General features: G+C 53.1%; 9 protein-coding genes and 1 non-coding gene across 10 annotated transcripts; 4 read left to right on the top strand and 6 right to left on the bottom strand.

The window, feature by feature from the left end:
- Window positions 1–1,293: 1,293 nt before the first annotated feature.
- BDP55DRAFT_560662 (UV damage endonuclease UvdE) lies at window positions 1,294–3,253 on the bottom strand (the record flags this gene model as incomplete). The annotated part of the gene is made up of 2 exons (XM_060570010.1): window positions 1,294–2,616; window positions 2,669–3,253. 2 exons carry the CDS (start codon window positions 3,251–3,253, stop codon window positions 1,294–1,296), a joined length of 1,908 nt encoding a protein of 635 aa, XP_060425327.1.
- A 3,278-nt stretch (window positions 3,254–6,531) lies between these two features.
- Window positions 6,532–7,839, bottom strand: BDP55DRAFT_296779 (uncharacterized protein). Its single transcript, XM_060566589.1, has 3 exons — window positions 7,630–7,839; window positions 7,394–7,564; window positions 6,532–7,257 (listed from the first exon to the last, which is right to left on the bottom strand). The coding sequence occupies exons 1-3, from the start codon at window positions 7,698–7,700 to the stop codon at window positions 6,750–6,752; spliced, it is 750 nt and encodes a 249-aa protein (XP_060425326.1). The 5' UTR covers window positions 7,701–7,839; the 3' UTR covers window positions 6,532–6,749.
- Window positions 7,840–8,181: 342 nt separating this feature from the next.
- Window positions 8,182–9,599, bottom strand: BDP55DRAFT_635968 (uncharacterized protein; the record flags this gene model as incomplete). The annotated part of the gene is made up of 2 exons (XM_060572842.1): window positions 8,182–8,529; window positions 8,841–9,599. The coding sequence occupies 2 exons, from the start codon at window positions 9,597–9,599 to the stop codon at window positions 8,182–8,184; spliced, it is 1,107 nt and encodes a 368-aa protein (XP_060425325.1).
- A 153-nt stretch (window positions 9,600–9,752) lies between these two features.
- On the top strand, window positions 9,753–10,725 carry BDP55DRAFT_753118 (uncharacterized protein; the record flags this gene model as incomplete). The annotated part of the gene is made up of 1 exon (XM_060580687.1): window positions 9,753–10,725. A coding segment is annotated over one exon (777 nt), but the record flags the coding sequence as incomplete, so codon positions are not given.
- Window positions 10,726–11,290: 565 nt separating this feature from the next.
- On the top strand, window positions 11,291–14,761 carry BDP55DRAFT_732373 (potassium/sodium efflux P-type ATPase; the record flags this gene model as incomplete). Its single annotated transcript, XM_060579935.1, has 4 exons — window positions 11,291–11,548; window positions 11,616–12,498; window positions 12,551–14,013; window positions 14,072–14,761. The coding sequence occupies 4 exons, from the start codon at window positions 11,291–11,293 to the stop codon at window positions 14,759–14,761; spliced, it is 3,294 nt and encodes a 1,097-aa protein (XP_060425323.1).
- A 393-nt stretch (window positions 14,762–15,154) lies between these two features.
- On the bottom strand, window positions 15,155–16,333 carry BDP55DRAFT_296785 (uncharacterized protein). Its single transcript, XM_060566590.1, has one exon. The coding sequence runs from the start codon at window positions 16,178–16,180 to the stop codon at window positions 15,167–15,169; it is 1,014 nt and encodes a 337-aa protein (XP_060425322.1). The 5' UTR covers window positions 16,181–16,333; the 3' UTR covers window positions 15,155–15,166.
- Window positions 16,334–17,410: 1,077 nt separating this feature from the next.
- Window positions 17,411–17,497, top strand: BDP55DRAFT_t277. The gene has a single exon. It is a non-coding gene; the product is annotated as a tRNA-Glu (tRNA).
- Window positions 17,498–17,860: 363 nt separating this feature from the next.
- BDP55DRAFT_590273 (serum paraoxonase/arylesterase) lies at window positions 17,861–19,644 on the top strand. The gene is made up of 2 exons (XM_060570916.1): window positions 17,861–18,427; window positions 18,488–19,644. Exons 1-2 carry the CDS (start codon window positions 18,101–18,103, stop codon window positions 19,454–19,456), a joined length of 1,296 nt encoding a protein of 431 aa, XP_060425321.1. The 5' UTR covers window positions 17,861–18,100; the 3' UTR covers window positions 19,457–19,644.
- On the bottom strand, window positions 19,645–22,728 carry BDP55DRAFT_676428 (C6 zinc finger domain-containing protein). The gene is made up of 7 exons (XM_060575820.1): window positions 22,416–22,728; window positions 22,066–22,094; window positions 21,895–21,969; window positions 20,928–21,734; window positions 20,707–20,868; window positions 20,075–20,653; window positions 19,645–20,014 (listed from the first exon to the last, which is right to left on the bottom strand). Exons 1-7 carry the CDS (start codon window positions 22,479–22,481, stop codon window positions 19,768–19,770), a joined length of 1,965 nt encoding a protein of 654 aa, XP_060425320.1. The 5' UTR covers window positions 22,482–22,728; the 3' UTR covers window positions 19,645–19,767.
- A 773-nt stretch (window positions 22,729–23,501) lies between these two features.
- Window positions 23,502–25,657, bottom strand: BDP55DRAFT_560703 (sugar transporter-like protein; the record flags this gene model as incomplete). Its single annotated transcript, XM_060570013.1, has 10 exons — window positions 23,502–23,660; window positions 23,726–24,205; window positions 24,261–24,576; window positions 24,646–24,739; window positions 24,804–24,873; window positions 24,936–25,011; window positions 25,063–25,233; window positions 25,293–25,339; window positions 25,396–25,436; window positions 25,489–25,657. 10 exons carry the CDS (start codon window positions 25,655–25,657, stop codon window positions 23,502–23,504), a joined length of 1,623 nt encoding a protein of 540 aa, XP_060425319.1.
- Window positions 25,658–25,739: the final 82 nt, after the last annotated feature.

The raw sequence follows: 25,739 nt of genomic DNA, 5'->3' as shown, positions 1-25,739 counted from the left end.
GACGCCGTCCGTGGGCGGCGCGGAGACGGTGTGGTAGGCAGACATTGTTTGGTGTATCGTGTCTCAGGGTTGGGACGACTTCAGGCGGGATAGGTCATGGAGGCATGATTTCGGGGAACAAGGTGCTTGATAGACTACATAGTATTAAAACAACTTGATTGAGACTGGATATGGGGAAGGGGTCTCTTATGAGTTCAATTGATCGTAACGTAGCAGTTCTGATGTCGGCCCGTCCAACTCGTGCGCCGATATCACAGTCGCAAATGGAGAGTGGCATTTGACGGTATCACTTCAACCCAGCCTGGGCGAAGATACCCTGGACTCCCGCGATATGCCTCTATGTCTCTCTCTGTCTTCCGGAACAGATTGGGGCCGTTCAAGGATAACCCTCCCCCCTCCCCTCTCGCCATCCTATCTCCTCCCGAGCTAAGCTTTCTCGACCCCCAGGCCTGCTGTAACCTTGATAAGGAAAGTCGTTGCAACCCTCCTTGGCGCGATATTGACGACACCGGGCAGCCGGCAGAGATGATTTGACAATTGCAGTACCCATGGACTGTTGGTTGTCAATTTATCCCGCGTGGCTATCACAATCATCTGGTCATTGACTTTTTCTTTTCCTCAACCCCCTTCTCGAAAGAGACTGATGCGGGGTGGCCCGGCTCAATTGAGCCGTTTTCCACCCACGACGGGGTCGAGACTTATCGAGATATGAAAACCTCGAACGATTGCTGGAAGGAATATCACAATTGGGATGAGCGGTGGTTTTGAAGGTTCGGCAGTTGTTGATATCAATGACGTTCTTGATGGCAATCGGCTTCGTTGTGTATGCAGCCAAGTCTCATTGATCTCGCACTCATATGACTATCCGCGCGACTTTCTCTCTTACCAAGGGTTTAATTGCAATCTGTCAAGCACTGGGAACGAGCTCCCATTCGAGTTGCCATTCCGAGGTCAAGGTGGGGTTATTCGAATATCCGTTTCCCGCCTAATAGGTCGTTGATGTCGTGTCCCTTTCAAATCTAGCCCTATCACCCCGTTGACCAACACAAGCGCAACAGTGCTTACCATGTTCATACTGGCTTCGATGATTCTGACATACCGCTATAGCGTGGCAACTGCTCTAGATTCATTCATAGCTGTCAAGTTCACGCCGGTCTATTTCTTAGTTGACAGCGTTATACAACATCTCATTTCTCGTAATTCTGACGCATACCTCGATGCTAATGCATCAGCCTTGTTAGTATACAGGTTGTACATGGTGAAACCCCAATTGTTGTGTCATAAACAACGACACTAGTCATCCTCCTTCTTGATCTCATCCTTTAGTTGTGTCGATTTTCCCTTCTTCACCTCCCGCTTCCTGGGCCTCAACCATTCTTCCATGCCCTCTGGCCAGTATACCCTGTGTTGTGGACCGCCCATGCCAAAGTCTTCAGGGGCTATGGTTTTCTCTTCCACAACGACGGAATCAGCTTCCGCTGGCTCCTCGTCTTCCTCGTCATCATTCTTCTTCTTCTTGGATTGCTTGGGCTTCTTTTTGCCATCCTTCTTAGCGGCTGCCTTGTTGGCCCGGATCTCATCAACCCGCTCGTACGGGACCACGTTGTTGAACGATTGCCACCCTGGAAGCCTGAATGTGCGCATCAATTCGAAAACAGCCTGCTCCTTGTCCTTGGCTTCAATCATGAGATCCGTATCGGGAGGACACGGCGGGAGAGTGCGCACGCGCGGAGAGTGCTTTCTTCGGTCGCGGGGTGTGGTGGCGCTTGGGCACGACTCGCTGTAATGCATCTTTTGCTTGATGTTCTTGCGCGTCCATGTGGCACTGATTCGATCGTAGATTTTTCTAATGTCCTCAGTACCCTCACGCAATTGGCCTGCGTCGAAGATGATGTTGTGATGATGGAAGTCAAGAACCATTGGAATGTTCAGCTCTTCGCAGATAGGTAGGAGGTCATGAACAGACCAAGCAACATCGTCATTTTCGAGGACAAGTCGGTTCTTGATAGATTGTGACAGCTTGGCGTAGTTGGTACGGAATCGATCTAGCGTAGATGCCTTATCGCCGTAGGTGCCACCCATGTGTAATATCATGATGGCATCTCTGTTTTGCTGCTCCGGGAGGCGAAGAAGGCTGAGCAATTCATCGTGGTATTCCAGATCTCGGACTGCGGCCGTGATGACTTCCTTGCGTGGTGAACCGAGCTGGGTGAACTGGCCGGGGTGCGTTGTTAGTCTGTGGCCCAATTGTGCAGCGACCTTTCCAGCTTCTCCAAGAGGCTCCGCGGCGAAGGGTGTGAGACGGTAGCCATATTCCTCATGACTTGCAAACGGGAACATCTCTGAACTGAGTCGCATAAACTTGATGCCGTATTTGTCATTCCACTGCAGCATCTTGACAATGTCCCGAGCGTTGGCCAATCCCAGCTCCTCGACATACTTCTGGCCGCGCTGGATATCGGCCGGCTGATTCTCGTCAGGGCGATTCTTGGTGGCGTGCTCAGGCTGAGATGGATCTGCAAGAGGATGACGATGTTGCAAGATGGACGCTATGCGACAAGTTCTCGAACTGAAGACGGGGGGATTTGCCGCGCGGAGATAGGTGTTAAGGCACGCCTGGTCCAGTGTTAGTTACCGACAACGAGGTCTAAGATTTGGAAGATCATACATAACCCAGCCTTCCAGTCCATGGGAGGGGCAAGTAGTCACTATTAACGGGCGGCTCCCGTCCAGCACCTCTCTCTGGGGCATTCTCGAGGCGCATCTTGTCGTCCTCGACGTCACCGACAGCGCCTTCACCATCTGGGCCCTCAATTGGGGCGGCGTCAAGGCTAGGAGTACCAGATCTCTCCTCTTCGGCCATCCGAGCGAGCTTCTCTGGATCTGACGCATGGATTGTCATGTGAGGTTTGTACGCGTGTCCTTCTGAGTGAGGTTTGGTCGAACCAGGGGGAACATGGCTTGACTCGATGGCAAGACGCTGATTTCTGGTAGAATTCTGCAGACGATTCTCCATTTCGGTGAGCTCTCTTATGGCACGACGCACGCCATCCTCGGACTCGGCCTTCTTGCGGCTGATCTGGCGGCGCTTAGCCGGTGGTTGGTCCTTGGCGAGATCGGCTTCGGTGGGACTCATGGCGGCGCCGGGCTTGGTGACAGTTTTCCCGTCGCTGATATTTCTGGCGGATCGGCGCGGGGCCGGAGTATCGGGGACGGGGTTGGCAGGCTCGGAAGTAGGTTGTCCATTGGTCATGCCGGACTTCTTTCGCTTGGGTGCGGCCATGGTGGTGTACGGGCAGTTAAGTAAAACAAAAGCGCGTCCAACTGAGTATCGATGAGGGTGGGAGACACAAGCGAGCGATGAGCTCAGGGGAGGGACAGGTGACGGCACGAGAGGGCTCGTGGCACGAACCAGACGTCGAGTATACAACAAATGATTGGCCGTAACGGAAGAAAAGCTCCTCATGCAGTCAATGAATGACGGGAGGAGCGGGCGGATCTTGCGAGAAGTGGTCCGGCAAGGTGATGGATGTGAAAGCGCGTAGTAGTATAGAACCCTAGGATAGTTATGCTCGAGGGTGGATGTTTGCCATGTGGGAACTAAGGTAATACGGATGGCCGGGTGTCAGATGGATGCGAATTACGTAGAGACACCTTGGGCTGCTGCAGGTGACCGGATTCCGAGTCGAGTGAGGTACGTCGAGGGATGTTTGCGTGGTTGTTCAGGATGATGCCCTTGAGTGAGGACGGGAAGATGAAGGATGATAATAGGCGCAACGTGACTGAATGAAAAGGCAGAAGAAGAGTAGGTGATTTGGGATGAGTTGAGTCTGAGCTGATGCGAGATTGGTCAAGTCAGGTACAGCGCATTGAGTGAAGCAGAGGATGAGAAGATGAGAGGGCAGAGAAGACAGAGGGAGAGTGACAGGATGGGAGGAGTGAGAGAGAGGCAAAGACGAAGAGATGGAAAAACTTCGATGAGGTCAACGGAGCCACAGACCGAGCGATGCGAGAGAAAGAGGTCGGACGGGAGTACAAAGGGCCATGTACCTTGGCGCGAACAGGCTAGTAAAGTAGGCAAGTGTCTACCTTAGCTCGAGGTAGGTACTACCTTGGGTAGGGGAATGGACGGGAAGGATGGGAATTGGAAATGGAAGCTAAGGCAGGTGCTCTGGATCCCCAAACATGTCACCACTTACCTACCTTATTTACTCACTCCCTCAACCTCATTTTCCAATCATGTCTGTGATGTGAGAGGGAGGAATAGGTGAGATGAGGTAAGGTTAGGGCAGCTCAACCTCGAGTTTGCCTCTCCTCTACGTGCTGTGCTAACTGTGCTAGACTTACCTTTTTTTCTTTTTTTTTCTTCTCTTACTTTATTTTGGACCAAGTCCCATAGGGTACCACATTCCGGTCCGAAGCTCGCCCCTTGAGGTATGACGCGTGGGATCAATGGAGTCAGGTTAGAGAAAAAAGCTCTAGAAACAAGTGAGCAGACGCGAAACCGCCTCACGAGTAATGAGGCAGTTTAGACGCCACAGTCCAGATTCAACCAAAGATGAAGAAAGCGCTTACCCGATGAGTAAGGATGATTTCTAACAGTATCCTGGCATGAAAAGAAGGAGAGGAAGCAAGAAGCAAGCACAGGATGGAAAAGCGCATTCGCAACCGTGGAAGTGGAACGGAAGGAAGGGACGATGCAGTCGGGTGTCAAGCCTCTCCAGAGCTATGAGGTAGGTGTGGAGAGCACAGACCACACGTCTTGCGTCATTCCTCCAGCAGCGCAGACGCACCTCGACTAAATCAACAGGAGGAGCTCCGACGTCACTGGCACGACCGACACCTCCGTTGTGCTTTCCTTCTATTGTCAAGCCGAGAGTGCATGGCAAGTGCTAGTCCGATGCCTTTTCAGATTCGGGAAGGAAGTTCCTATCGTAGCAAATTCCAAATAGCAAGTACCTCACTTGTCTCTTTTTTTCACCTGGGGCACGCAGTTCTTTCTTCAATGTGAAATGTGAAGCATTGGGAGGAAGGCGGGCCTGGACATCCGTGACACCGGGCAGGAACCTACTGGAACCGAGCGGGTGGAATTTGCATGTTCAATTCCCCGTCTCCAATTCTCCATGTGTGGGATCGACATTGGATTTCCATCGCAGATTTGCCGCAAAACATTTCCATAACGGCACGCATCCACAGTACAGTCCACCCATCTTTCACATCTCAGCCTCAGGGCCATGACCTCATCGTCCCATTACCAGAGACAGAGGCAGAGACATGCACGGCCTATCATTCGCCTTTCTCCTCTCCCCCTCCTCTCAAGTCTTCATCGTATCACTGCACCCGCTGGCTGCAGGGATGTTGATATCCACGTAGCAGTAGGTATTCAAGAGCGAAGAACCACGCGCGCCGACGAAAGGGCGAGACGACGAGTTAGACCGCCATAATCGAGTGCTAAGACGTTGGCAACTTCGATGCGTTCCGGATTCTCCTGGCGCCTCCATCTAAGCAGAGACTATTCCCATGGGCTGCGCGAGGCAAGGCAATGCGACACCAAGCTGGCAAGCCTACCATACTACAGGTGTACCATACTGCATACATCAGACGCGTCTACCAGGCCATCACTAACACCCCGTATCTTAGTGCCATCATTAGTCGCTGCTTCTTTCGCTAGTAGGCAGACGTTCGAGCCGTGCCGATACGAGTACCACCCAGGAACACAAGCTCCGTCATCCACACACGTTCGACTTGTTCTATTACCTATTCATCATCCTAGCATCCTGCGCAAGTTGAGCTCACCTTCCTTGTCGAAGCGAAGAACGGTTCGAACTTGAGACTCCACCTCAAAAGATACATGCTGGTAGTTGCGAACTTGCGGCCTGCCTTGCAGCACTCGTACGAAAATAGTCTACGGAGTATGTACACATCGCCGCAGCTGTTTGTCCGGCAAAGTGCAAACCCGGGGCTGTTATGCCATTCTCAGAGCTGAACCAACATGCACGATACAGGTTACCTCGATGATTGGATGCCAGCTGCCACGAACACAAGCAACCATCCGATCGTGGCATTCCCGTTTCAATTGCACATCTTGTCAACGAATGTACCAGGCAGCCAATCCCTGCGCCTCCAGCTTCACCGTGCGCCACCCCCAGACCTTCTGGTCCGTGAGCTGAGCAAAACCTCCGGCTCCATGACGATGCGATCTCGATGTCCTCCAACTCTCGCTTACTGGCTCCCTCGTGGTTGGCTTACGCTCCCAATACTTATCGGCAATACCTGCAATCTTTGGGCCTTTGGTAGTCCTCTCGTACGATAATCGAGTTACGCACTGACGTCTGCGTCTCTGTGCCTCATTTTTCGATCATGCTATCTTTAGCCATGCGCATCCAGATTCGGCGCTGCCCTCCTCAAGCTCAGGCGCTGCATTAGAGCGATGAATCCTCAACCAACTCCTACTCGTGATGCCCGGCTGGTTGAACAGTACTCAGGTAGCCATCTCGTGAGGTCCGCAACAAAACAGCACTGCCTGTCGATCATGGATAACAAGACCCTTGCGGAACGACTGCATACTTGCACTTACACATGAACGAATGACCAGCAAAGGTGCTTTGAATCACGAGGGTACAAACTTTGAAAACTAAGCAAGACCAGAGTACACGAATCGACACCTGCTCCATTGCGCTGGGGTATCTCGAAAACCACGAGGAGAAAGGTGACGAACCATACCTATTCCAAGCTAACATGCATCGGCATCACGTCACACGCACTGCAATTCGGCCGGCCGCCAGCCGAGCCGGGACTGGTGGTGTGATGCCTGACCCGTCTTGAACAGACCCGCTCTCCGGCACCGGCGCCGCCGGTGCGGTCGCCGCCCTCGCTCGGGTCTCCCGCGTCTGCCAATATTGACTTCGGCAGACGGGACAGTCAAACCGCTCAATGAGAAACCATGACGAGAGACACTTGGCGTGGAAAGTATGTTGGCAGTTTTTCAGCGTCAAAATATCATCTTCGGACGGTTCGCTGGCTGACGCGGGCAATTTTCTCTTCCACGGCCACGGCATCCTCCAACGTCGGAGTACGGCCTTCGCATCACAGCTCTCATTCCTTCCGACCGTATACCGGCTTGGTTCCCCCCCACTTCCTTCTGGAACACAGGTATCCCCACCGGAATCGGGGGCATTCAGGTTGACTGCTTGCGTCGGTACTGCTCCGGCCGCATTGCAAGTGTTTGAGACGAACAGTGGACCAATGCAGATGGGACTATCGGTGACAGCGTTAGCGACTTCGGTGGATTATGCATTGATGAACTCTGTCATCGGCCTCCCCTGCGGAGATAGCGCACCCCTCACAGCAAAAGGCCTTCCCCTCTGTGAACGACTTGGCGAGAGATACGCACCATTCCGGGTCCGAGTCATGCTGATTGAGCTTCGACTCAAGATCCAAACCCTCAAGGGTAGTGCTATTGCACTCGGAAACCGTGCTCAGTTTTCGTCGGGCATCTTGGAATTTGGATGTCCTAGGATGGTATTTACGACGGTCTTGAATGCGCAGATACGTGATGCGGACTCTATCGACACGTGTGCTCGTCAGCTCCTCGTCGCAATTGATGACTGGGAGAGAGGGGTTCAGTACGGTCTGTACAGCGGCCCGCAGACAAGAAGGACCATGAAAAGTGTGAGCAAAATTATGCCAAGTTCATCCATGCGGCCTGTGGGTGCCCAACGAAGGGCATGCCAAACTCCTTGCCCGACTTGAGAGCAATATCGGTTGGCAGCTTCTGGCGCGGGTTAATCGCGAGTTTTGCGTTGTCAACTACGGGCTGTGTTGTGGCCTCCAAAATTGCGCATTGCATTTGTGAGCAATGCGGCGTTGGCGACCATTTAACTCAGAGAATGCCAACGAGCGGCGGCGAAATCAAGGTTGATCAGATGACAACGAACGCTACCTAGGCCGACAAGGTCTACCTACAGAACCGTCATGAATGGCTGGAGTCAAGAGCCGAGTTGGTGATACGCCAGATGCGAGCTCTCTGCCATCAGCCACCAATACCCCTCATTTGACCAAGGGCACTGGCGCTCAGTTATGGTGTTCTCATAGCTGGGCGCCCAGCCTTCTTCGTCGTTTGCTTGAGATAACGATGAGTTGAGTCGATGAGTCCCTGCCAACGAGGCCACACATGCCTTATTAACCTTCACTTCCTCTGTTCGTCCCGGCCTGAAATCCTCGCCATATCGTTCTTCGTGGGCCAAGATCCTTGGCTGCAAACTGCACCGAATCAGACGCCTGTTGGAGTGCAATTATTCCTGGGGGTCGAGAAAGATAGCCCTGGTTTGTGACGTAAAACTGGCGTGGGATATTGGGCTTGGTATCCTTGGTAAGCGGCGGAACACCTCTCAACCTTGTCTCTGTTTCCCAAATGGAGAGCAAAGGAGTCTGAAGTCTGGACTCCTGGGCAAAGAGACCGAGTTGTAGAGAGGCTGGGACGAAACGCAGAAACGAAGCAACCGAGGGGTTGGCCTTAGATATCCTTACCTTTCAGTGGATGGGCGGGGGAATGTTGGGGTGACAAAGGCTTTCACCAGGGAGTGCCCCTCCACTCCACTCCTACCCCTCCGGAAAGTTGGAAACACTTTAATGAACCTCCGTGGAGTTCCCGTGGGTTGGAGGTAGGAAAGGTCTACTCCAACAGTCCAACAACAGAACAACAGGAAGCATCCACACAGGAGCCGTCGGCGGCGCTGGAGGAGAGGAAAGTGGACTCTGGAGGAGCGGCGCCGGCGCCCAGTTGAACGGCCAAGAACCGCCAAGTTGCCCGGCATCCCTTGGCTGGCAGGCTGACCTACCAGATCTTCAACTCTTCCTACTCGCAGCCCACATCGCATGTCCACCTCGGGGCGGCCAAGATGTCCGCCATCCAATACCATCAGCTGACTGGTGTCTCTGGCGACACCGAATGGAGAAAGGCGATGAAGTATGCTGGAAGGATTTTGGCAAAGACCCTGATCCGAGTATCCCGCAAACATGCACTGGCATGATACGCGGGAAGGCGTGGTTGTAGATGGATAGGCCGGGCTATTCGCGGTCTTGTCTTCCCATGCCCAGAAAATCACCGGCCTATCTGAGGGGCTCACGATATCTTTCGACACATTTCGATGAGTCTCCAAATCAGGCTTCTGCACTTCTCGCCCAGTATCTAGGCGTCTCACTCGGGGTGGCTGTGTTTCTGGGCAGACCCGTTCTCCCCCCGCCCGTGTTGCGCCCGGAGTGCCGTGAGTCGGGGATACTGGGTCAAGATCCCGGTTCACGCTCGCCCTCTCCACATCCCTCGCAGCGGTAATTTGAATAAAGTCTGGGCAGGCGTTCTCGTGCGCGGGGTCCAAAGCAGGTAATGAGAGAGAGGAAGAAAGGAATGGCGAGGACAGGACTTTTACTGGTGTTGCGCGGTGCAGACATGGTGCGACTTGAAGACGGGCGTCCGGGTCGACGGAAATTCGGACCCCGCCGACCGATTCGAAGTTGATCGCGCTGGCTGGGGGAAACTTGAAGAGCGGCCGGAGATATCGGGGGCCTTTGCGACTGTGACGGTGCCGGCGTCTTGCCATCGGCGCCGAAGACGTTCAACAATTCACCCGCTCACCTGTCATGACCCGGACAACAGACGGCGCTTTATAGTCGTGTAGAGCACTGAGAGGCCTCCTAACCAGGTGGTGCGGCCGTCGCATGGTGTGTGCGTCACCTTCTGGCGCCCGTCGCTCACAGCTCCAGACCCGGCATGTCTGGGTCCTGGCCATGAAGGAGCCGGAAGAGCAGGAAGAGAAGTTGGCCGCCGCGCAGCCGGCAGGAGGGGGATTGGAGAACGGCGGGGAAACTGGCACAGATCCCCTCGTCGCGAACCCCCTCTATCAAACATGAGTCTTGAAGAGTTGTATCCAACGTATCAACCGCGCTGCCCAGGACACAAACTAGCTTCTCGGCACTCTCTTGGATGTACACACATCCCTGCGATAGCCATGATCATCGCTCGGTGGCAGCCTTCATCTCTAAACTATTGTCCCTATCTATACGGAGTAGATATGGGACACCCCGGAGTCGACTCAGTGACAGTTAGACTCGGCCTTACCCCAAGCCCGCCGGTGTCACTCTGCAGACCTGTCAACCTACAGCCTAAAATTTGGGAATACTGTACAGTCGACGGCCAACCACAATATACGATGTTGGCGCTATTGCAGATACACTACTGCAGAAGTGACAGTACCCCTGCGACTAACAACCTTCTAGAAGGAGGGGATCTCCACAATGGATGTTTCTTGGAAGGCAGAGAGATGTCTTACTGGCCGTGGCGTAGTGGAGAAGGCAGAAACTCTCGTCTTCTATCTTTCTGGGCGCAGCCGAGTTCATCACCGAAAGCATCGATCCCTCAACCTCACCCACCCCCTCCTCCATCTTCTTGTCTCTGGCGGGTCCAATTATATTCTCCATTACAACGCCCAGCACCGCTCTCAGCCTCTCGAGGAGCGGGTTGCCCAGAATGAGACCCGCTGCCTAGAGTCTCGGCGGCTCAACATGGCAGGCGAGAGCGTCAAGATCAACCGAGATCTGGATTGCGTGCTGTTGAACCGCTCGCGTGTTCACGACCGATTTTCGGTCAAACAGCTTCAGACTGCTCCAACAGGTTGGAAAGCCTGGGGGTCCCCTGAGCAGAGCCCCGCGCAGAGCCGCCAAGGCTGAAGGAATACGCCCACGACACCCACGAGAACTCTTGTCACGGACCACGAGAAGATTGATACCTAGATGTGGCAGCGACAAACGTGGGCGTTTTACGCCCCCCCTCGTACTGTCCGTCTAGGTATCTCGTTATGAAGTCATAACGCCCAGAGACGATGCTCCATCCTGGGTCTCCAAGTACATGTATACATGTTCTCCCAACTCCCCTCTCGAATTTTGGCTTCTTGTTCCTCATCCCTCTCGACACAATCAGGAGAAAGTCTCACCGCGACCTTTGCCCATTACCTCATCTTTCCCACTCATGCTTGACTGTTCTCTTGACCTTAAGGGGGTAGAAGTGCTTGAACCTGGATAAGAGCCGAGCACTCACACTTTTGCCCGTTCCAACCCGTGTTTGTCGAAAGACTAATACTTCCCTCTACTTTGATTGGTCCCGAAGACCGCTCTTGGCACCTCCCGGAGATAATCTACCACAGTAAGGTAGTCCGGAAGATTGTACATCGACGCTCCTACAATCGCTTTTCACGCTCAATTTATTCACCCTCTCTCCCGGTAAACAATTGCCAACATGGGAAAGAAGGATCCCGAGGCCGAGGCCATGGCCAACCACGTCTCCGGCCAATCTAATAAGCCCATGTCCCGGCCGGCACATGCTCTGGCTACCGAGGAAGTCGTCCAGGAGCTCAGGGCTAACCCAGACGACGGCTTGACTCCCGACGACGCTAAGGCTCGTCTTGAAGAGTATGGCCGCAACGAATTCGGCGCCGATAAGGGCGTTCAGCCCGTCAAGATCTTTATTGGACAAATCGCTAACGCAATGACTTTGGTATGCCATCCTCGCATTCACAGTCGTCTAAAGAGAGAGCAGTAGACTGATCTGGTCGTTCAAATAGGTCCTGATCCTGGCTATGGGTGCTTCTTTTGGTATCAAGTCTTGGATCGAAGGAGGTGTCGTCGCAGGTGTCATCTTCCTGAACATTACTGTCGGCTTCCATCAAGAGTTCAAGGCCGCAAAGACCATGGATTCCCTTCGATCTCTTAGCTCACCCACTGCTCAGGCTGTACGCGAGGGCCGCAACATCACCGTCCCCACCGTCGAGATTGTCCCTGGCGACATGGTCGAGCTCAAGACTGGTGACACCATCCCCGCCGATGTTCGCATCATTGAGGCCGTCAACTTTGAAACAAATGAAGCCTTGCTCACGGGAGAGTCTCTTCCCATCCGCAAGGAGGCTGCTCAGACTTTTGATGATGAGACGGGACCTGGTGACCGCCTCAACGTCGCCTACAGCTCTTCAACCGTTACAAAAGGGCGTGCCCGCGGTATCGTCTTTGCTACTGGCATGTATACCGAAATTGGTCAGATTGCTGCCGCCCTTCGGGGCAAAAACTCACGCCGCCGAGAAGTCAAGCGTAAGGATGACGGCTCTGCCACCTTTGGTCGCTACCTTCAGGCATGGACGTTGACTCTTTCCGATGCTGTCGGACGCTTCCTGGGCGTCAACGTTGGAACGCCTCTGCAAAGGAAGCTATCCAAGTTGGCAATCCTTCTCTTCGGTACCGCTGTTGTGTGCGCTCTGATTGTGTTGGGTGCAAACAAGTTCAACACCACGCAGGAGGTCGTCATTTACGCCGTCGCCACTGGTCTCGCAATGATTCCCGCCTCACTGGTCGTCGTCTTGACTATTACCATGGCTGCTGGCACGAAACGCATGGTACAGCGTCACGTCATCGTTCGACAGCTGAAGAGTTTAGAAGCCCTTGGTGGTGTTACGAGTAGGTTTATACTCCACGCATAGTATCAACGGAAATACTAATCCATCTGTAGACATTTGCTCTGACAAGACCGGAACACTGACCCAAGGCAAGATGGTCGTCCGCAAGGCCTGGGTTCCTGGAAAGGGTACCTTCTCCGTCAGCAACACCAACGAGCCCTTCAATCCCACGACGGGAGATCTCGGCTACAGCTCTGACCAGCCCAAGGATATCAACTTCAGTTCCAAGGAGGGTGATGGCGGGCCGTTCTCCAATGCCGACGCCGAGGATCGTGTCAGGGAGAGCACCGCTCTCACAGACTACTTCAATATCGCATCCCTCGCCAACTTGGCCAATGTACACAAAACCCCCGAGGGAGAGTGGCATGCACGTGGTGATCCTACCGAGATCGCTATTCAGGTTTTCGCATCCCGCTTCAACTGGAATAGACTCCGTCTCGCTGGCGATTCCAACCGCTGGCAGCAAATTGCCGAGTTTCCCTTTGACTCTGATGTCAAGAAGATGTCCGTCATCTTCGAAGACACCCAGACAAAGGCAGCGTCTGGTAACAAGACTTGGCTCTTCACAAAGGGTGCTGTCGAGCGAGTCATTTCTTCTTGCCCTACGATTCAAATGGGCGATGATGTCGTCGAGCTTACCAAGGACATTGAGCAGGACATTTTGTCCAACATGGAAGCCCTCGCCCGCCTTGGACTTCGCGTCTTGGCCTTTGCGAGCAAGTCTGACATTGGCAGCGTTGACAACCATGACAACCTCGACCGCGCCAACTTCGAGAAGGACCTTACTTTCCGTGGCCTCATCGGTCTTTACGACCCTCCCAGACCTGAATCCGGCCCTTCCGTCAAGAAGTTCCACGAGGCTGGTGTAAGCGTTCATATGCTGACCGGCGATCATCCCGAAACTGCTCGTGCTATTGCCCTTGAGGTCGGCATTCTGCCCACGCGCATGAACGAGATTTCAGCAAGCGTGGCAAACACGATGGTTATGGCTGCCCACGACTTCGACAAGCTCTCGGACGACGACATCGATAAGCTACCCAATCTCCCCCTGGTTGTCGCTCGCTGTGCCCCCCAGACCAAGGTCCGCATGATTGAGGCCCTCCACCGACGCGAGCGATTCGTGGCCATGACTGGCGATGGCGTCAACGACTCTCCCAGTTTGAAGCGCGCTGACGTCGGTATTGCTATGGGTGAGAGCGGCTCCGATGTTGCCAAAGAGGCGTCCGATATTATCCTCACCGATGATAACTTTGCATCAATTCTCAATGCCGTTGAGGAAGGTCGTCGCATGTTTGATAACATCCAAAAGTTCGTCTTGCACGTGTTGGCCTGCAACGTCGCCCAGGCCCTGACTCTTCTTATCGGCTTGGCCTTCAAGGATGATAGTGGCCTTTCCGTATTCCCACTTGCACCTGTCGAGGTCATGTGGATTATTATGATTACCTCTGGTCTTCCTGACATGGCTCTCGGGTTCGAAGTCGCTGCCCCGGACATCATGGACCGACCTCCCCAAGACGTAAGTTTCCCTGCACCATTGTTTTCCTTGTCTTGTACACAATACTGACCGATTCTAGATGAAAATTGGCGTCTTCACCTTGGAATTGATGCTCGACATGCTTGTCTACGGTGTCTGGACCGCTACGCTCTGCCTCGCATCTTTCGTACTCGTCATGTTCGGCTGGGGCAACGGCCAATTCGGTAGCAATTGTAACAACACCTACTCGGACGAGTGCGATACCGTGTTCCGCGCCCGCGCAACCTGCTTCGCGAGCTTGACCTGGATGGCCCTCTTCCTCGCCTGGGAGATGGTCAACATGCGCCGCTCCTTCTTCCGCATGCAGCCCAAGAGCACAAAGTACTTCACCCAATGGTTTTGGGACACCTGGCGCAACAAGCTCCTCTTCTTCGCCATCCTCATCGGCTTCATCACCATCTTCCCCCTTACCTACATTCCTGTGCTCAACACCAAGGTGTTCAAGCACGCGCCTATTACGTGGGAGTGGGGCATCGTCTTCGTCGGCGCCGTGCTCTTCTTCATGGGCGTGGAGTCGTGGAAGTGGGCGAAGCGCGTTTACTTCCGGCGTGTGGCGCACAAGGTCCACGGCGGCACCAAGGACCTTGAGAGCCGTGTGTTTGGCCACTACTACACCATTGGCGGCGTTGCGCTCGATTCCTCGCCTACCCTCGGCAGCCGGACAATGACGAACGAGAAGGAGATGCGGGAGAAGGGTGGCAACGGGTACTCCAGTGGGGGTAGTAGGTGATTGGAGAGAGAGACGATTGGCTTTATTGTCCATGGTGGTTGAATTCATCGAGAAGGATATCTCAGAGGTAGAACGGTATTTATGATTGAACGAGTTCGTTACGTTAGATTTCCTTGGATAGAGATATGCGGTTGACAACAACCAAGAATGAAAAGTACTCATGTTTTCCGAGAATGTGGATTTTCTCGAGGCACAGTCTTGCGACAGCCATCATGTACACGAGATGCCGCTGGTTACTCGAAGTATTATTCATTACTGGCGAACTGCTAGTTATAGAAAAAGAAAAACGACACTGTTAACGGTTAAATGGGTATTGAAACCACTTTTCCCAACTCCTGTTTATCTCTCGCATCAGACGAACCTCTTCCCATCATTTTCATAAGTTTTCAACTATGATCGATTTGACTACATGACCGTCAGGAACAGGACCTGAACACCGATCCACACCACGAGCATCGACCAGATGATAGCGTTGCATGAGCCCTTGGAGGCTACATGTACGGTCTTGGTGACCTCCGCCGAAGAGGTAGTCTTGCTCGTCGCCGTCGTCTGCTTCTTTACTGAGGATTGACGAGCTGTCGGGGTAGGAGTGGTGTTGCTACCGGCGGCCTTGTGAGTTGTAGCCTTAGTGGTCGAGGCCTTGGTTGTTGAAGGGTTTGCTGACGACGTGCATTTGGTGACAGGTTTCTCGACGGTGGCGGTGACGGTGACAATCTTTTCCGCGGAGGTAGGCTTGGCATCGATGTGCATTCCGCCGTAGCGCCAGGCTCTTGCAGGGTAAGAAGCCGCTTCCTGGAGTGAAGAGGAGTGCGCGGCTTGGATTTTGGAGTATCGGGGGATTCTGCGAGTAAGGGTGCAAAGAGGGTCGTAGCCAGAGATCTCCTTGGGCTTGCACGGCCTGGTCGATGTGTTTGTGATCTCGACATCTGCCGAGTTTGGAGTCGGTGCTGTGGTGATCTCGGGGTTGGGAGAAGGCTCGAAGCGAGGAGAGAGTACATTCGAAGGCTCCTCTGGAGATGTCTCCGTCTCTATCACGGGCGGAGCAGCCGTACCCTCGACAAGAGCATCAGGAATAGGAGGAACGCCAAGCTTCTTCGCGAGTTCCTCCATCCGTTGTTTCTCCCGCTGCGCCTTCAGCTCCCTCTCCAGCTTCCTCTGGATCACGTCCTTCTCGTAGGTCTTGGCCCACTCGGCGTAGGTGGGGAGGTGGTCGCAGGTGATCCTGCACTGGCCGGTGGCCTGGGTGGAGCCAACAGTCGTTCCGATGCCTGTGCATTCCTCGCGGTAGCGTTTTCCGACGTTGTGAAGGTAGTGTTTGCGGTCGTTGCATCGGAACTTTCCATTTTTCTTGCCTCCATCGGCGATGGCGGAGGATGTCAGGCCCAGCAGGGCCAGGAGAAGGGCGGTGGGGACTTTCATTGTTGCTGGTCGGGTTGTCGTTCGAGGTTCTTTCTTTGGTGGTTAGGCTTGGGGGTAGAAGGATGTTGGAAGATTGTGGCATAAGTCTGAAGAGCGAGGGTCATAGAGTATCGCGCGAGGAACCTCGGTAAGAAGAGGGAAAGAAAGATGCTCTTGGGGTTTGACCGTAGAAATCTGTGCAAACTCTCCATGTGAGGCTCCTTGATGGATTTCTCCAGTATGTGGTTTTATAGGAAAATGGTGTGGGTGTTGACTTTCGCTCACACGCGGCTGGCATTATCAAGGTATCCAGGCTTCCCGCGATGGCTACTCTGGAACATTTACCTTGGTCTTGCCAAAGTTTCTCTCAGATAAATGCCTAGGGCAAGACTGGATAGCTTTGTCGGGAAAGGAACTTACACTTGTAGCCACACAACCAGCCGTTATGGCGCAAACAGTGTCATCGTGGTCCCTTCTTGCAGCCTCAAGGTCTATGCCAACCGCCTTGTTAGTCAAGGTAAGACTCTCACCGAAACCTGACAAGCGTAACGGTCCACTCGGAGGTTTCTTCTTCTTCGTGTTGGTCAAAGACGGATAGAATAGAGTTGTCGCACAATGGACTGTTGGCCACAGCTCCCCCTAAACCTTGGACCAACCAGGACTTTAGCCGATTCCCAATAGGGCATGTGAGCTATCGTAGCAGCTGCGGACCCTCCTGTCGCGATAATTAGGGTCTGCAGAGTCCCATTTAATTGACTCTTTTCTCATGAACCTGGTTCATCACTGCTCTCAGGGCCTTTCGTCTTGTGTTTGTTCGGGAGCTAACCACCGCGCGCCGCTGGAAGTTGGGGTGGTCTTCCACTAGACTCGTGCTACATGGGCTCTGAAACCAAAGGTTCTGGTTCCATTCTTTATAGCCATACGGGTGACAAAACTTTGATGTAGTTAGTTGACTCTGTTTCTTTCTATGATGCCCTTTCATTTCTACCATTACTACGTTGACCGAGTATTAACTATTTGCCAAGCAGAAAGTGGCGCCTATGGAGCAGAGAGAACACAGACGGGTTTCTTCAAATTACTGCCTTGATTTTTCTGATCGTCAACCCACTTCATGTTGCAAATGGCTCGCACATCTCGCCGAGAGGCCGTTCGTCACCCACCAAACCCACCGAACCCACCACGAGAATCTCCAGCTTGTCCCAATTCCCACCAAGTTGTTCCAATCCCCAGTGAGAATTTTCATCAAGCATATCCGATATGGTGTAGTGGCCAACATGATGCCCTCTCATCTCTGTGAGAGGTTAGGCATAGCCCCGAGTTCGATTCTCGGTTTCGGAAACCCACTCTTTTTGACCTTTTCAACAACTCCGCCGAAGTTACGGTTCAGTGTTCACAAGTAGACAGCAGAAATTATTAATCGACCCGACTTTCCAATCGGTTGGATACAAGGATGGCATCCTTCCTGCTTACCTTAGCTTCCATTTGTTTTGTAATTGGAGTAAAAGCAGCTTCGACTAAGCCGAGGTTTGTTTGGAGAACTGCTCTACTACTAGTAACTACCCAACTGCGTAGCCTGGAGAATACCCTCATGCTTGGTGGGATTCCTCCGCACGCGTGACGTATTCAGCTCCGAGACACCTCCACTCCCGCAACCTTGAACGCTATTTAGCGGTTCTCACATGGTCCCCGAGCACTTCTCTCCGTCCACATCACGGACTTTCACCCCCTCACCTTGACTGTTTGAACCCCGTGAGCCCGGATTTCGGCGACGGGCAACCATTGAACCGCCGGAAAACCTGTGGATACATGTATATGACTTCAATTTTTCATTTGCTATATATCTTACTTTGAAGCCGGTTGAATCGGTACTCTGTTACAGCTTGCTTCTCACATCGATCCGTCAGACTCATTTCATCATCCTCATCATCATCAGCGGGCAACATGGCGGCATTGGTGCCCGTTTTGGTGGCCGGCCTCGCCATTTTTGGAGGCTACAACTATGCTCCCGCAGCCAAGAGGACAATTGCCCTTGCGGGAATCGGACGAGAGAAGCTAAACACCCCAGTGGCGCAAGCTGGAGACTTCATCTACATTGACGATACGATTCACTGCGAAGATATTCATTACCATACCCCGAGCGGTCTACTCTTCACTGCGTGTGAAGATAATGAAGAGGGCCGTGGCAAATGGTTCCCCGGTCTGGGCACCCTTGACGATCCACTCACGGGAAGCAAACAAAAGGGCTCTCTTCACGTCATTGATCCCAAGGTATGGCCTTAAAACTTTGAGTAGCGCCCAACGTCTTAGACATCTAACTTACCTGATTAGGACATGACCCAAAGACGACTCAAATTTGAGAACTTTGACACAACCTTTGTCACTCATGGCATCGATGTCATCTCGGACCCCAAGAAGGCGGACGCAGTCTACATCTTTGCAGTCAACCATGTGCCACACCCAGATTATCTAGCGACCAAAGTCGGAGGCCAGGGCTCTCAGAAAGTCACCCAAAAGTCTCAATCGCGCGTGGAAATCTTTCACCACATCCTCGGATCATCCACTGTCAAGCATCTGCGAACCGTCATCCACCCGCTGATGAAGACCCCCAACGACATCTTCATCAAGGATCCTAACACATTCTATGCAACCAACGATCACTATTATCCCGATGGTGTCGGGAGACTCATCGAGGATGTGTGGCCAGGTACCACCTGGACAGACACCATTTACATTCACATTGAAGAGATGTCTTCCTTGGTCCCCACAGAAGGCATCAAGGCCGAGGTAGCTCTTTCGGGAATGCGCAACAATAACGGCATGGGCCACGGTCGCAAGGCCGGAGAAATCCTAGTCGTTAACTGCGCCGGCGGCGAAATGTTCATCGGCGAGGCGTCTTCAGACTCCAAGAACACCTCCATCAACATTGCCGAGTCCGTCCAGGTGGACTCGTACATTGACAACCCCAGCTACTTTGACGATCCGTACAAGACCGAGGCCTTCGATGCTAGCGGCTTCGTGCTCCCCGGCCTCTCGCGACCTATTGATATCCCGAAGCAAGTCCACAACACTTCGTCCGATATTGGGTCGATTGTCTGGTACGTCAAGCCGGCTGCGGGCAGCGATGGTGGTTATGAGAAGAGGTTGGTGTTCGAGGATGATGGCACAAGGGCCCGGTCAGCAGCGGCTGCTGTCTTGGTCGCTATTGACCCGGCTCAAGAGAGGGGGGAGAGAAAGGCGTGGTTGTTCGTCACCGGTTTCATGGCTGGCAGTGTTGTCGCTTTCAAGATTGATCTTTGATGGCGCGGCGGTTGACGGGAGAGCAACATGCTTGCAACAATCTAGGAGGACTGAGGCAATATGGACAGTATCGATTGAAACGGTTTAAGTAGTTTGTTGGTAAAGATGAGGGACGGGGATGGGAAGATCTGGGACACCTGACCTTACCCCCTCAGGATGGATGAGCGCGATACCAGGCTTAGCATGCTTGCATGATTTCTTTAATTCTGTATTCTGCTCAATTGCCATACCCTACTCTGTACATGTATGTACCAGATATGAACATTTACTTTGAGATGATCTGCTCCGCGACCGTTCCCTTCTTACTCGAGCTATGGATGTCGCCTCATGGAATATGATTCACCAGCTCGATAGACCTCCCGGATGAAACGGTCCACGTCACTGATGATCCGGATCGCCTGGTTCACGCTCGGAGACGTAGGCTCGCCCATAGTACTCTGCCAGCCTTGCAGAAGCTGCTTCAAGTGGTCGCCAGCTCCCAGTACCTCCGGCCCAATCATGTCTTTCAATGCCGGGATACGGCAAGCAGCGAGCAGAACAAGCATTGCGCCAGCCATACTGTAGTTCACGCATCAGCCAAGTTGTCTCAGTGCGGAACAGTCACGATTCACAACTTACGAAAGAGAACAGATCCACGTGTCGACCATGACCGTCTGTCCAAAGCCTCTCAAGTTGAGGATATGGAGCAAACAAGCATCCAGACACGCCTTGCAGTTCTTCAGCGCATCTTGACTGACCAGCAGTTCAGAGCTGGCGCCGTTCCCACCAGCCATGCCACTCAGCATCCACATCAGGTACGGTCTGTAAATCACACTCCGGCAAGTGAGATACCTCTGGCGTAAGAAGCCTCCGTGCTCCGTCGCGGTACTTTGGCTGTTCCCCACTTCATTGAACCCAACGCTGAATGCGAAAGCTGGAGGGAGTACCTCGCGCCAGTCATCGAGCTGGTGATTGAGTTCCGCGACGACGTAAGGGAAGCGGGCGTGGTCGAGGGCTGCGCCAGTTCCACGTGCGTAGAGAAGCTGGTGAACGCGGTTGAGGAGGCGGCGCATGGAGATGCAGGCGAGGAAGTAGAGAGATGACTGCTCTTCGACTTGCGAGTCTTTGTGTGTGCTGTATTCTCCTGGAAGAGGGGTCGTTGACTCGATGCGGGCGACGCCTGACTGCGGGAGCCCAGAAAGCTCCGCCATATAGTCACTTGAGATGTGTCAGCTGGTGGATTCAGTCAAGTTCTAGGTCTCGAAAAATACCTCTCGAGAATGTAGCAAGACCAAAAGATCCTCCGGATTCGTTCTTGGTCTTCCGCGGACTCGGACTCTGGTGGATAAGACAGAAGCAAGAGGCATTTTGCCGACGCCGCATTGATGTATTCCCATGCTTGCAATGGCCGACGGAGGAAGGCAAAGTACATTCTAGAGATCAAATCAGTGGCTGTTTCCAACTCGACATACGAATGAAGTTCCGAGCTCACGCTGTAAAGAATAGGCAATGTGTTGCCGTGCTTCCGACATTAGTATGCACCACGTGCAACTTCTTCAAGACGCTGTCAAAGTACATGTCACCCATGGCTCTTTTGGAGGCCCTTCGCTTTCGATCCTCCTCGGTCAACGGCGACGTGCTCGCCAATCCCGTAGTCACTAGTCCGACACACCCCAGCGCCATGGTTAGTAGCGCAAGACAGACGAGAATGCTGTCTCCCTCGGGAATGCCATCCGAGATCAGATTGCGGACTTGCTCAAGTTGACCGCGAGACATGGTCGGATACCAGAAGTTGATGGTGTGCTCAAACGATTCGATGATCTCATCAATGTCCTCCGCGGTCACATAAGGGTGTACGGGGGTTGCTCGCGTCTTTACCGCGGGCCGTGACTGTTCGAGGTGGAAGATGGGCACGTATCCGTCCCTCATATTCGGAAAGGCGTCAAAGTGAGGCCATTGCAGTACAGACTCCGTGGTACTCGTATGCATGGAGTCAAGCACGGCATTCTCAAAATTGTTCTGATACTGCGGCTCCGAGATGGGTGTCCGTTGTGGGTGATGGATCTCGTTCAGCGGCGACCCGGAAAAGGATCCCCGCGAAGCGGATCGGAGGGCCGGAGAGACCACGGACGGACGGTGATCGGCATACGGCGCCGTCCCCTTGAACACACCATCGTGAGATGGGTTCGGTGAAAAGTGGAACGTGGAGGAGACGGGACTGACGATGGTGGCCTTCATCTCATGAAGAAACTTCTCCACCCTGAGTACACCCTCTAGTATGAGGTCGCTCTTCCCGCGCCTGATGACGTGATGGTCAGATTCTAGACTCACAGCAAGCAAGTTTTACTCTCCAGAGTCCAGGCTCTCCCGAGCGTCCAGAAGTCGGTGTTTTGCGCCGGGGATCACGGCGCCGGAGATGAGGGAGTGTGGTTCTTGAGAGGACCGGACTCTTCACTTACGAATTAGCTTCGGACCCATAGGTGCATTCTTGATGCGACGCAGAGCAGGATGCGCATGGCGTGTTGCCGTTGCATCTGTACAGTTCAGTCTCGTTAATCTTGATGCTGTCCCGAGGGACTGGTTCGGCCTCGACCTGGGTTGCTTGGCCGTCTTGGTCCACGTCCACGTACCTGATCTTCCTTGCGCGGCATGTATCGCACTGAAGTATGTGATGCGCTGTCAGCGAGCTTTTCGGGTTCTCGGCTGGGTAGCCGCACAGAGCATGTGGGGAGAAGAGTTTAAGCTCAAAGAGACGGTACACTGAAATGAGTGAAGATCTTCGCAATGGTGCAACGAAAACAGTCAAGCGTGTAGTATTTTCGGCTGCAGTAATGTTCGTGAAGAACTCTTTTTGGTGTTTCAATGTGACAGTGGAATAGGTAATAGACATGAAGCGACACCTTGGTCTGCCCCAATACGATACTGAGGAAGAGAGTGAACTGCTTGCTTGAAGGACCCTAAGAAAATGCAATTCACATACCGCATGACTTGTCCTCAGCCGCTTCCTCGACGGCTCATTGATCGTGTCATTATCCAGTGGCTCCATCGCAACTGCTGGGTGGCATGGCGTAGCGACAGCAACACCAAAGTTCCAACAGCAAAAAAAGCCTGGTTCCGCAGTGAAGGGGATCCTCGATCCGAAGCGGACCGAGTCGGAGCAGAGTTTGGGGGCAATGGACTGGAGAAAAAAAGAATGGACGGCACAAGGGGGTCAAAGGAAGAATCCCGGCAGCAGGACATGCATATATGCACCCACGTGTGGTGCGGGGGAGGAGGATGATGTGGAGAAGGGGGTGAGTTCATTACGGAGTTCTTGAGGTCTAGGAAGAATTGGAGAAACATAAACGGGGTGGGCTTGGCTAAGAAGGGGAAAAGCTTGTGGGATCATGGGATGGTGGGATGCCGGGGGCAGATTGGACGCAGTCTAGGATCTCTGTGGCTTCCCGTGGTTTCGCTCCGTGCAGCCCCGGCACGTCTATGAGGGAAACCCAAGGCCCCAAGCCGGGGATATCACCATCGCTTGGGACAAGGACGGGCATATGTCCCATCGTGGCACGCGTCTCTTACGAGTTGGAGAGAGGCACGTGTGACAGGTGACCTCTTGACTCTTCCTTCGCTGTGCCGTTTTGCCAGTTTCTGGAGGGATACAATATGTGATTAAGCTTTTCCTTCATTCCTTTCAGACGTGACCAAGGTACGAAGACTAAGACTGTTGGATGGGTTGGCCTGAATGTGTCCGTGTTGGTAAAACATGGGGCCGTTAAACAATTTTCTTAGTACGAACGGTGCCGCCCCAATCACAGCGACGGACGCCTTTTCTCATACCATCAACAGACATCGATGGATTGACTGCCTTTACTGATTCTGACGTTGTACTCTAACTTGGAGAAAAACGCTTGAATTGAATCCCTTCCAATGATTGTTTAGATCATTGAGATTTCATTGTATTTGAACAGCAAGATAGACGGCAAATGCAGGTGAATCGTAGCGCTCGATCCGGCGTCCGGACCGGTATCGCCCCGCAAATGCCGCACAAGCCCGGCCCGGTAAAGATATCTACAGTCTGCTAGACATACGCCACCTTCTCGTCCTGTCCGACCTGCATAGTCTTCAAAACAGTCTCGGCCGACCGAGGCTCCAAACTCTTCTTGACAGGGTTCGGGGCGCTAAAGACTTCCTCCAACTCCTCGAGCGTGCGATCCTTGGTTTCAGGCCAGAAGAAGTACTGGTGTCACGTTAGCGGAGCTCTGATATGACCAGCAACTGGTGGGATGACAATGCAAAACTTACAATGAACGCTGCTTCAAAGAGGTCCCAGAAGATGAAGACAATGTAGAAGTAGTACTTGATGTTGAGGAAAGCCGGTCCACTGGCGTATTGGATAACGGTGCTTCCAATGGCACTGGCCAAGTTACCAATGGCAGTACCCTTGGCGCGGGTGGATGTACTGAGGGACTCGGCGATGTACATGCTCTGGAGAGGGGTCCAGCCGAAGCTGAAGACGATGCCAAAGAGGTAGATGAAGGCGATGGTCGTGTTGGCAGCAGCAACGTTGCTAGCATCGTCCGTCGCCATTTTCGAGGTTCCCGTGATGATTGCGAAACAGAAGGAGCAGAAGATGATGGAGTAAATCAGTAGGGGTCTGCGGCCAACAACATCCGTCATGCGAGCTCCGAAGAGGGATGCGAAGAAGCACAGAACAGGGTTGATCGCATTCAATGCCAAGACACGCTTCTCGTCTCTGATGCCAGCATTCTCAAGTACAACCGTCTAGAATCATGTTAGCTATCGAGAAGTGATGGAAAGAGAAGGAGTATGGAGTTACCATGTAGTAAGAAGTCAAACTATTACCACTGATCTGGCCAAAGAAGGCCATACCCAGCACGCAGATGAGGCGGCGACGGGCGGAGTGGGTTTTCCAGAGTTCGCTGTAGTCCCACCACGATTTATCTGAAGCATCTGTGCTTATTTGAGAGACCATCTCCTTCAGCTGGAGCTGGACGATGGGATGGTCGACCGAGCCCTCACCATGGTATTTGGCAAGGACTCTTGCGGCTTCTTCGTGTTTGTCGTTCGCCATGAGCCATCGCGGAGATTCGGGAATGAAGAAGACTCCAACGCAAACGATACCAGAGGTCACCCTGTAGAGGAATTTGTTAGTGCCTGGGACAGTATCAAGTGGAGAGCAGGAGATCATTGAAGAGACTCACATCTGAAGCCAAATGGGCAGGCGCCAAGCACTGGTGCCCTCGCCGCCGTCGATGTAGGCGCATCCATAGATGACCCAGGAGGCTATGATTGATCCTACGTATAGTGATTATGATTAGGCCTAGGGCCGGAGGACATGCAGGAGACCAATGAGACATACCAATGTACCAAGTGCAGTTGTAGACACCAGTGATGGTTCCTCGCCATGCCGGGTGTGCCATCTCAGAGACCTAAACACGCGGCATGTTAGTTGACATGTTACATGAGGGAGAATGCAATTCATCAAACTTACGTATGTCGGAGCGGAGACACAGCAGAAACTGACACCAAATCCGAGGACGAATCGCCCAGCAAGGAATTGTTCAGAACTACGAATTATTAGCCTATGGTATGCGACCATGGAAAGAAGTTACTCGTACGTTTTGGTCGTAGCCTGGATACAAGTGCCGATAATGACAATGGCACCTCCAATAAACATTCCCCATCGGCGACCGAGAAAGTCGTTTGCAGGTCCGGTGAAGAAGACGGCGGCGACACTGCCGATATTATACATGGCGAAGATGATTCCGGTGCTCTGGTCAATAGTTTCCCTGTCAGATTCACGTCAGTATTGTAAGACTCGGTGAGCTCGGCTCTTCGATTTACTCACTTGTGGAAGTAGTTCAAGTAAGATTTCAATCCGTTCAGACCTCCCATCTTTTGAAAAGTGCTTCGTTAGATGGCGATGCTACTCAAATCTGAGGTTTACTTACAAGGGAGCCATCGTAACCGTTGAGAGCTCCATTGAGGTAAGCTGTCACAATTGTTAGTAGGCCAATACTAATAACAAACACCGAGGCACAAACCGATAGTAAGCACAGCGTAGAGTCGAAACATGTGCGGCGTCCATGGCGAATAAGCGCCGGACTGCGTCTGATGGGCAATGTGGACGGCAGTGTCGACCTCCGCAGCAGCGTCATCACGGCGCTCTTCGGCGTGGCCTCCGACCACGGGGTCGGTCTTCTCGTCGGACATGGTGGAGGATGAACTGCAGGCAAGCAATACAGCTCGGACGGGGTGGACCAAGGATTCAGGAACAGTGGAACCGTGGAGAGAT

This window comes from Colletotrichum godetiae (assembly GCF_030913485.1).
Source record: "Colletotrichum godetiae strain CBS 193.32 chromosome Unknown BDP55scaffold_48, whole genome shotgun sequence".
Lineage (NCBI taxonomy): Eukaryota > Fungi > Ascomycota > Sordariomycetes > Glomerellales > Glomerellaceae > Colletotrichum > Colletotrichum godetiae.
Note: the sequence above shows the minus strand (reverse complement) of the source record. Positions and strands in the feature narration are given on the sequence as shown.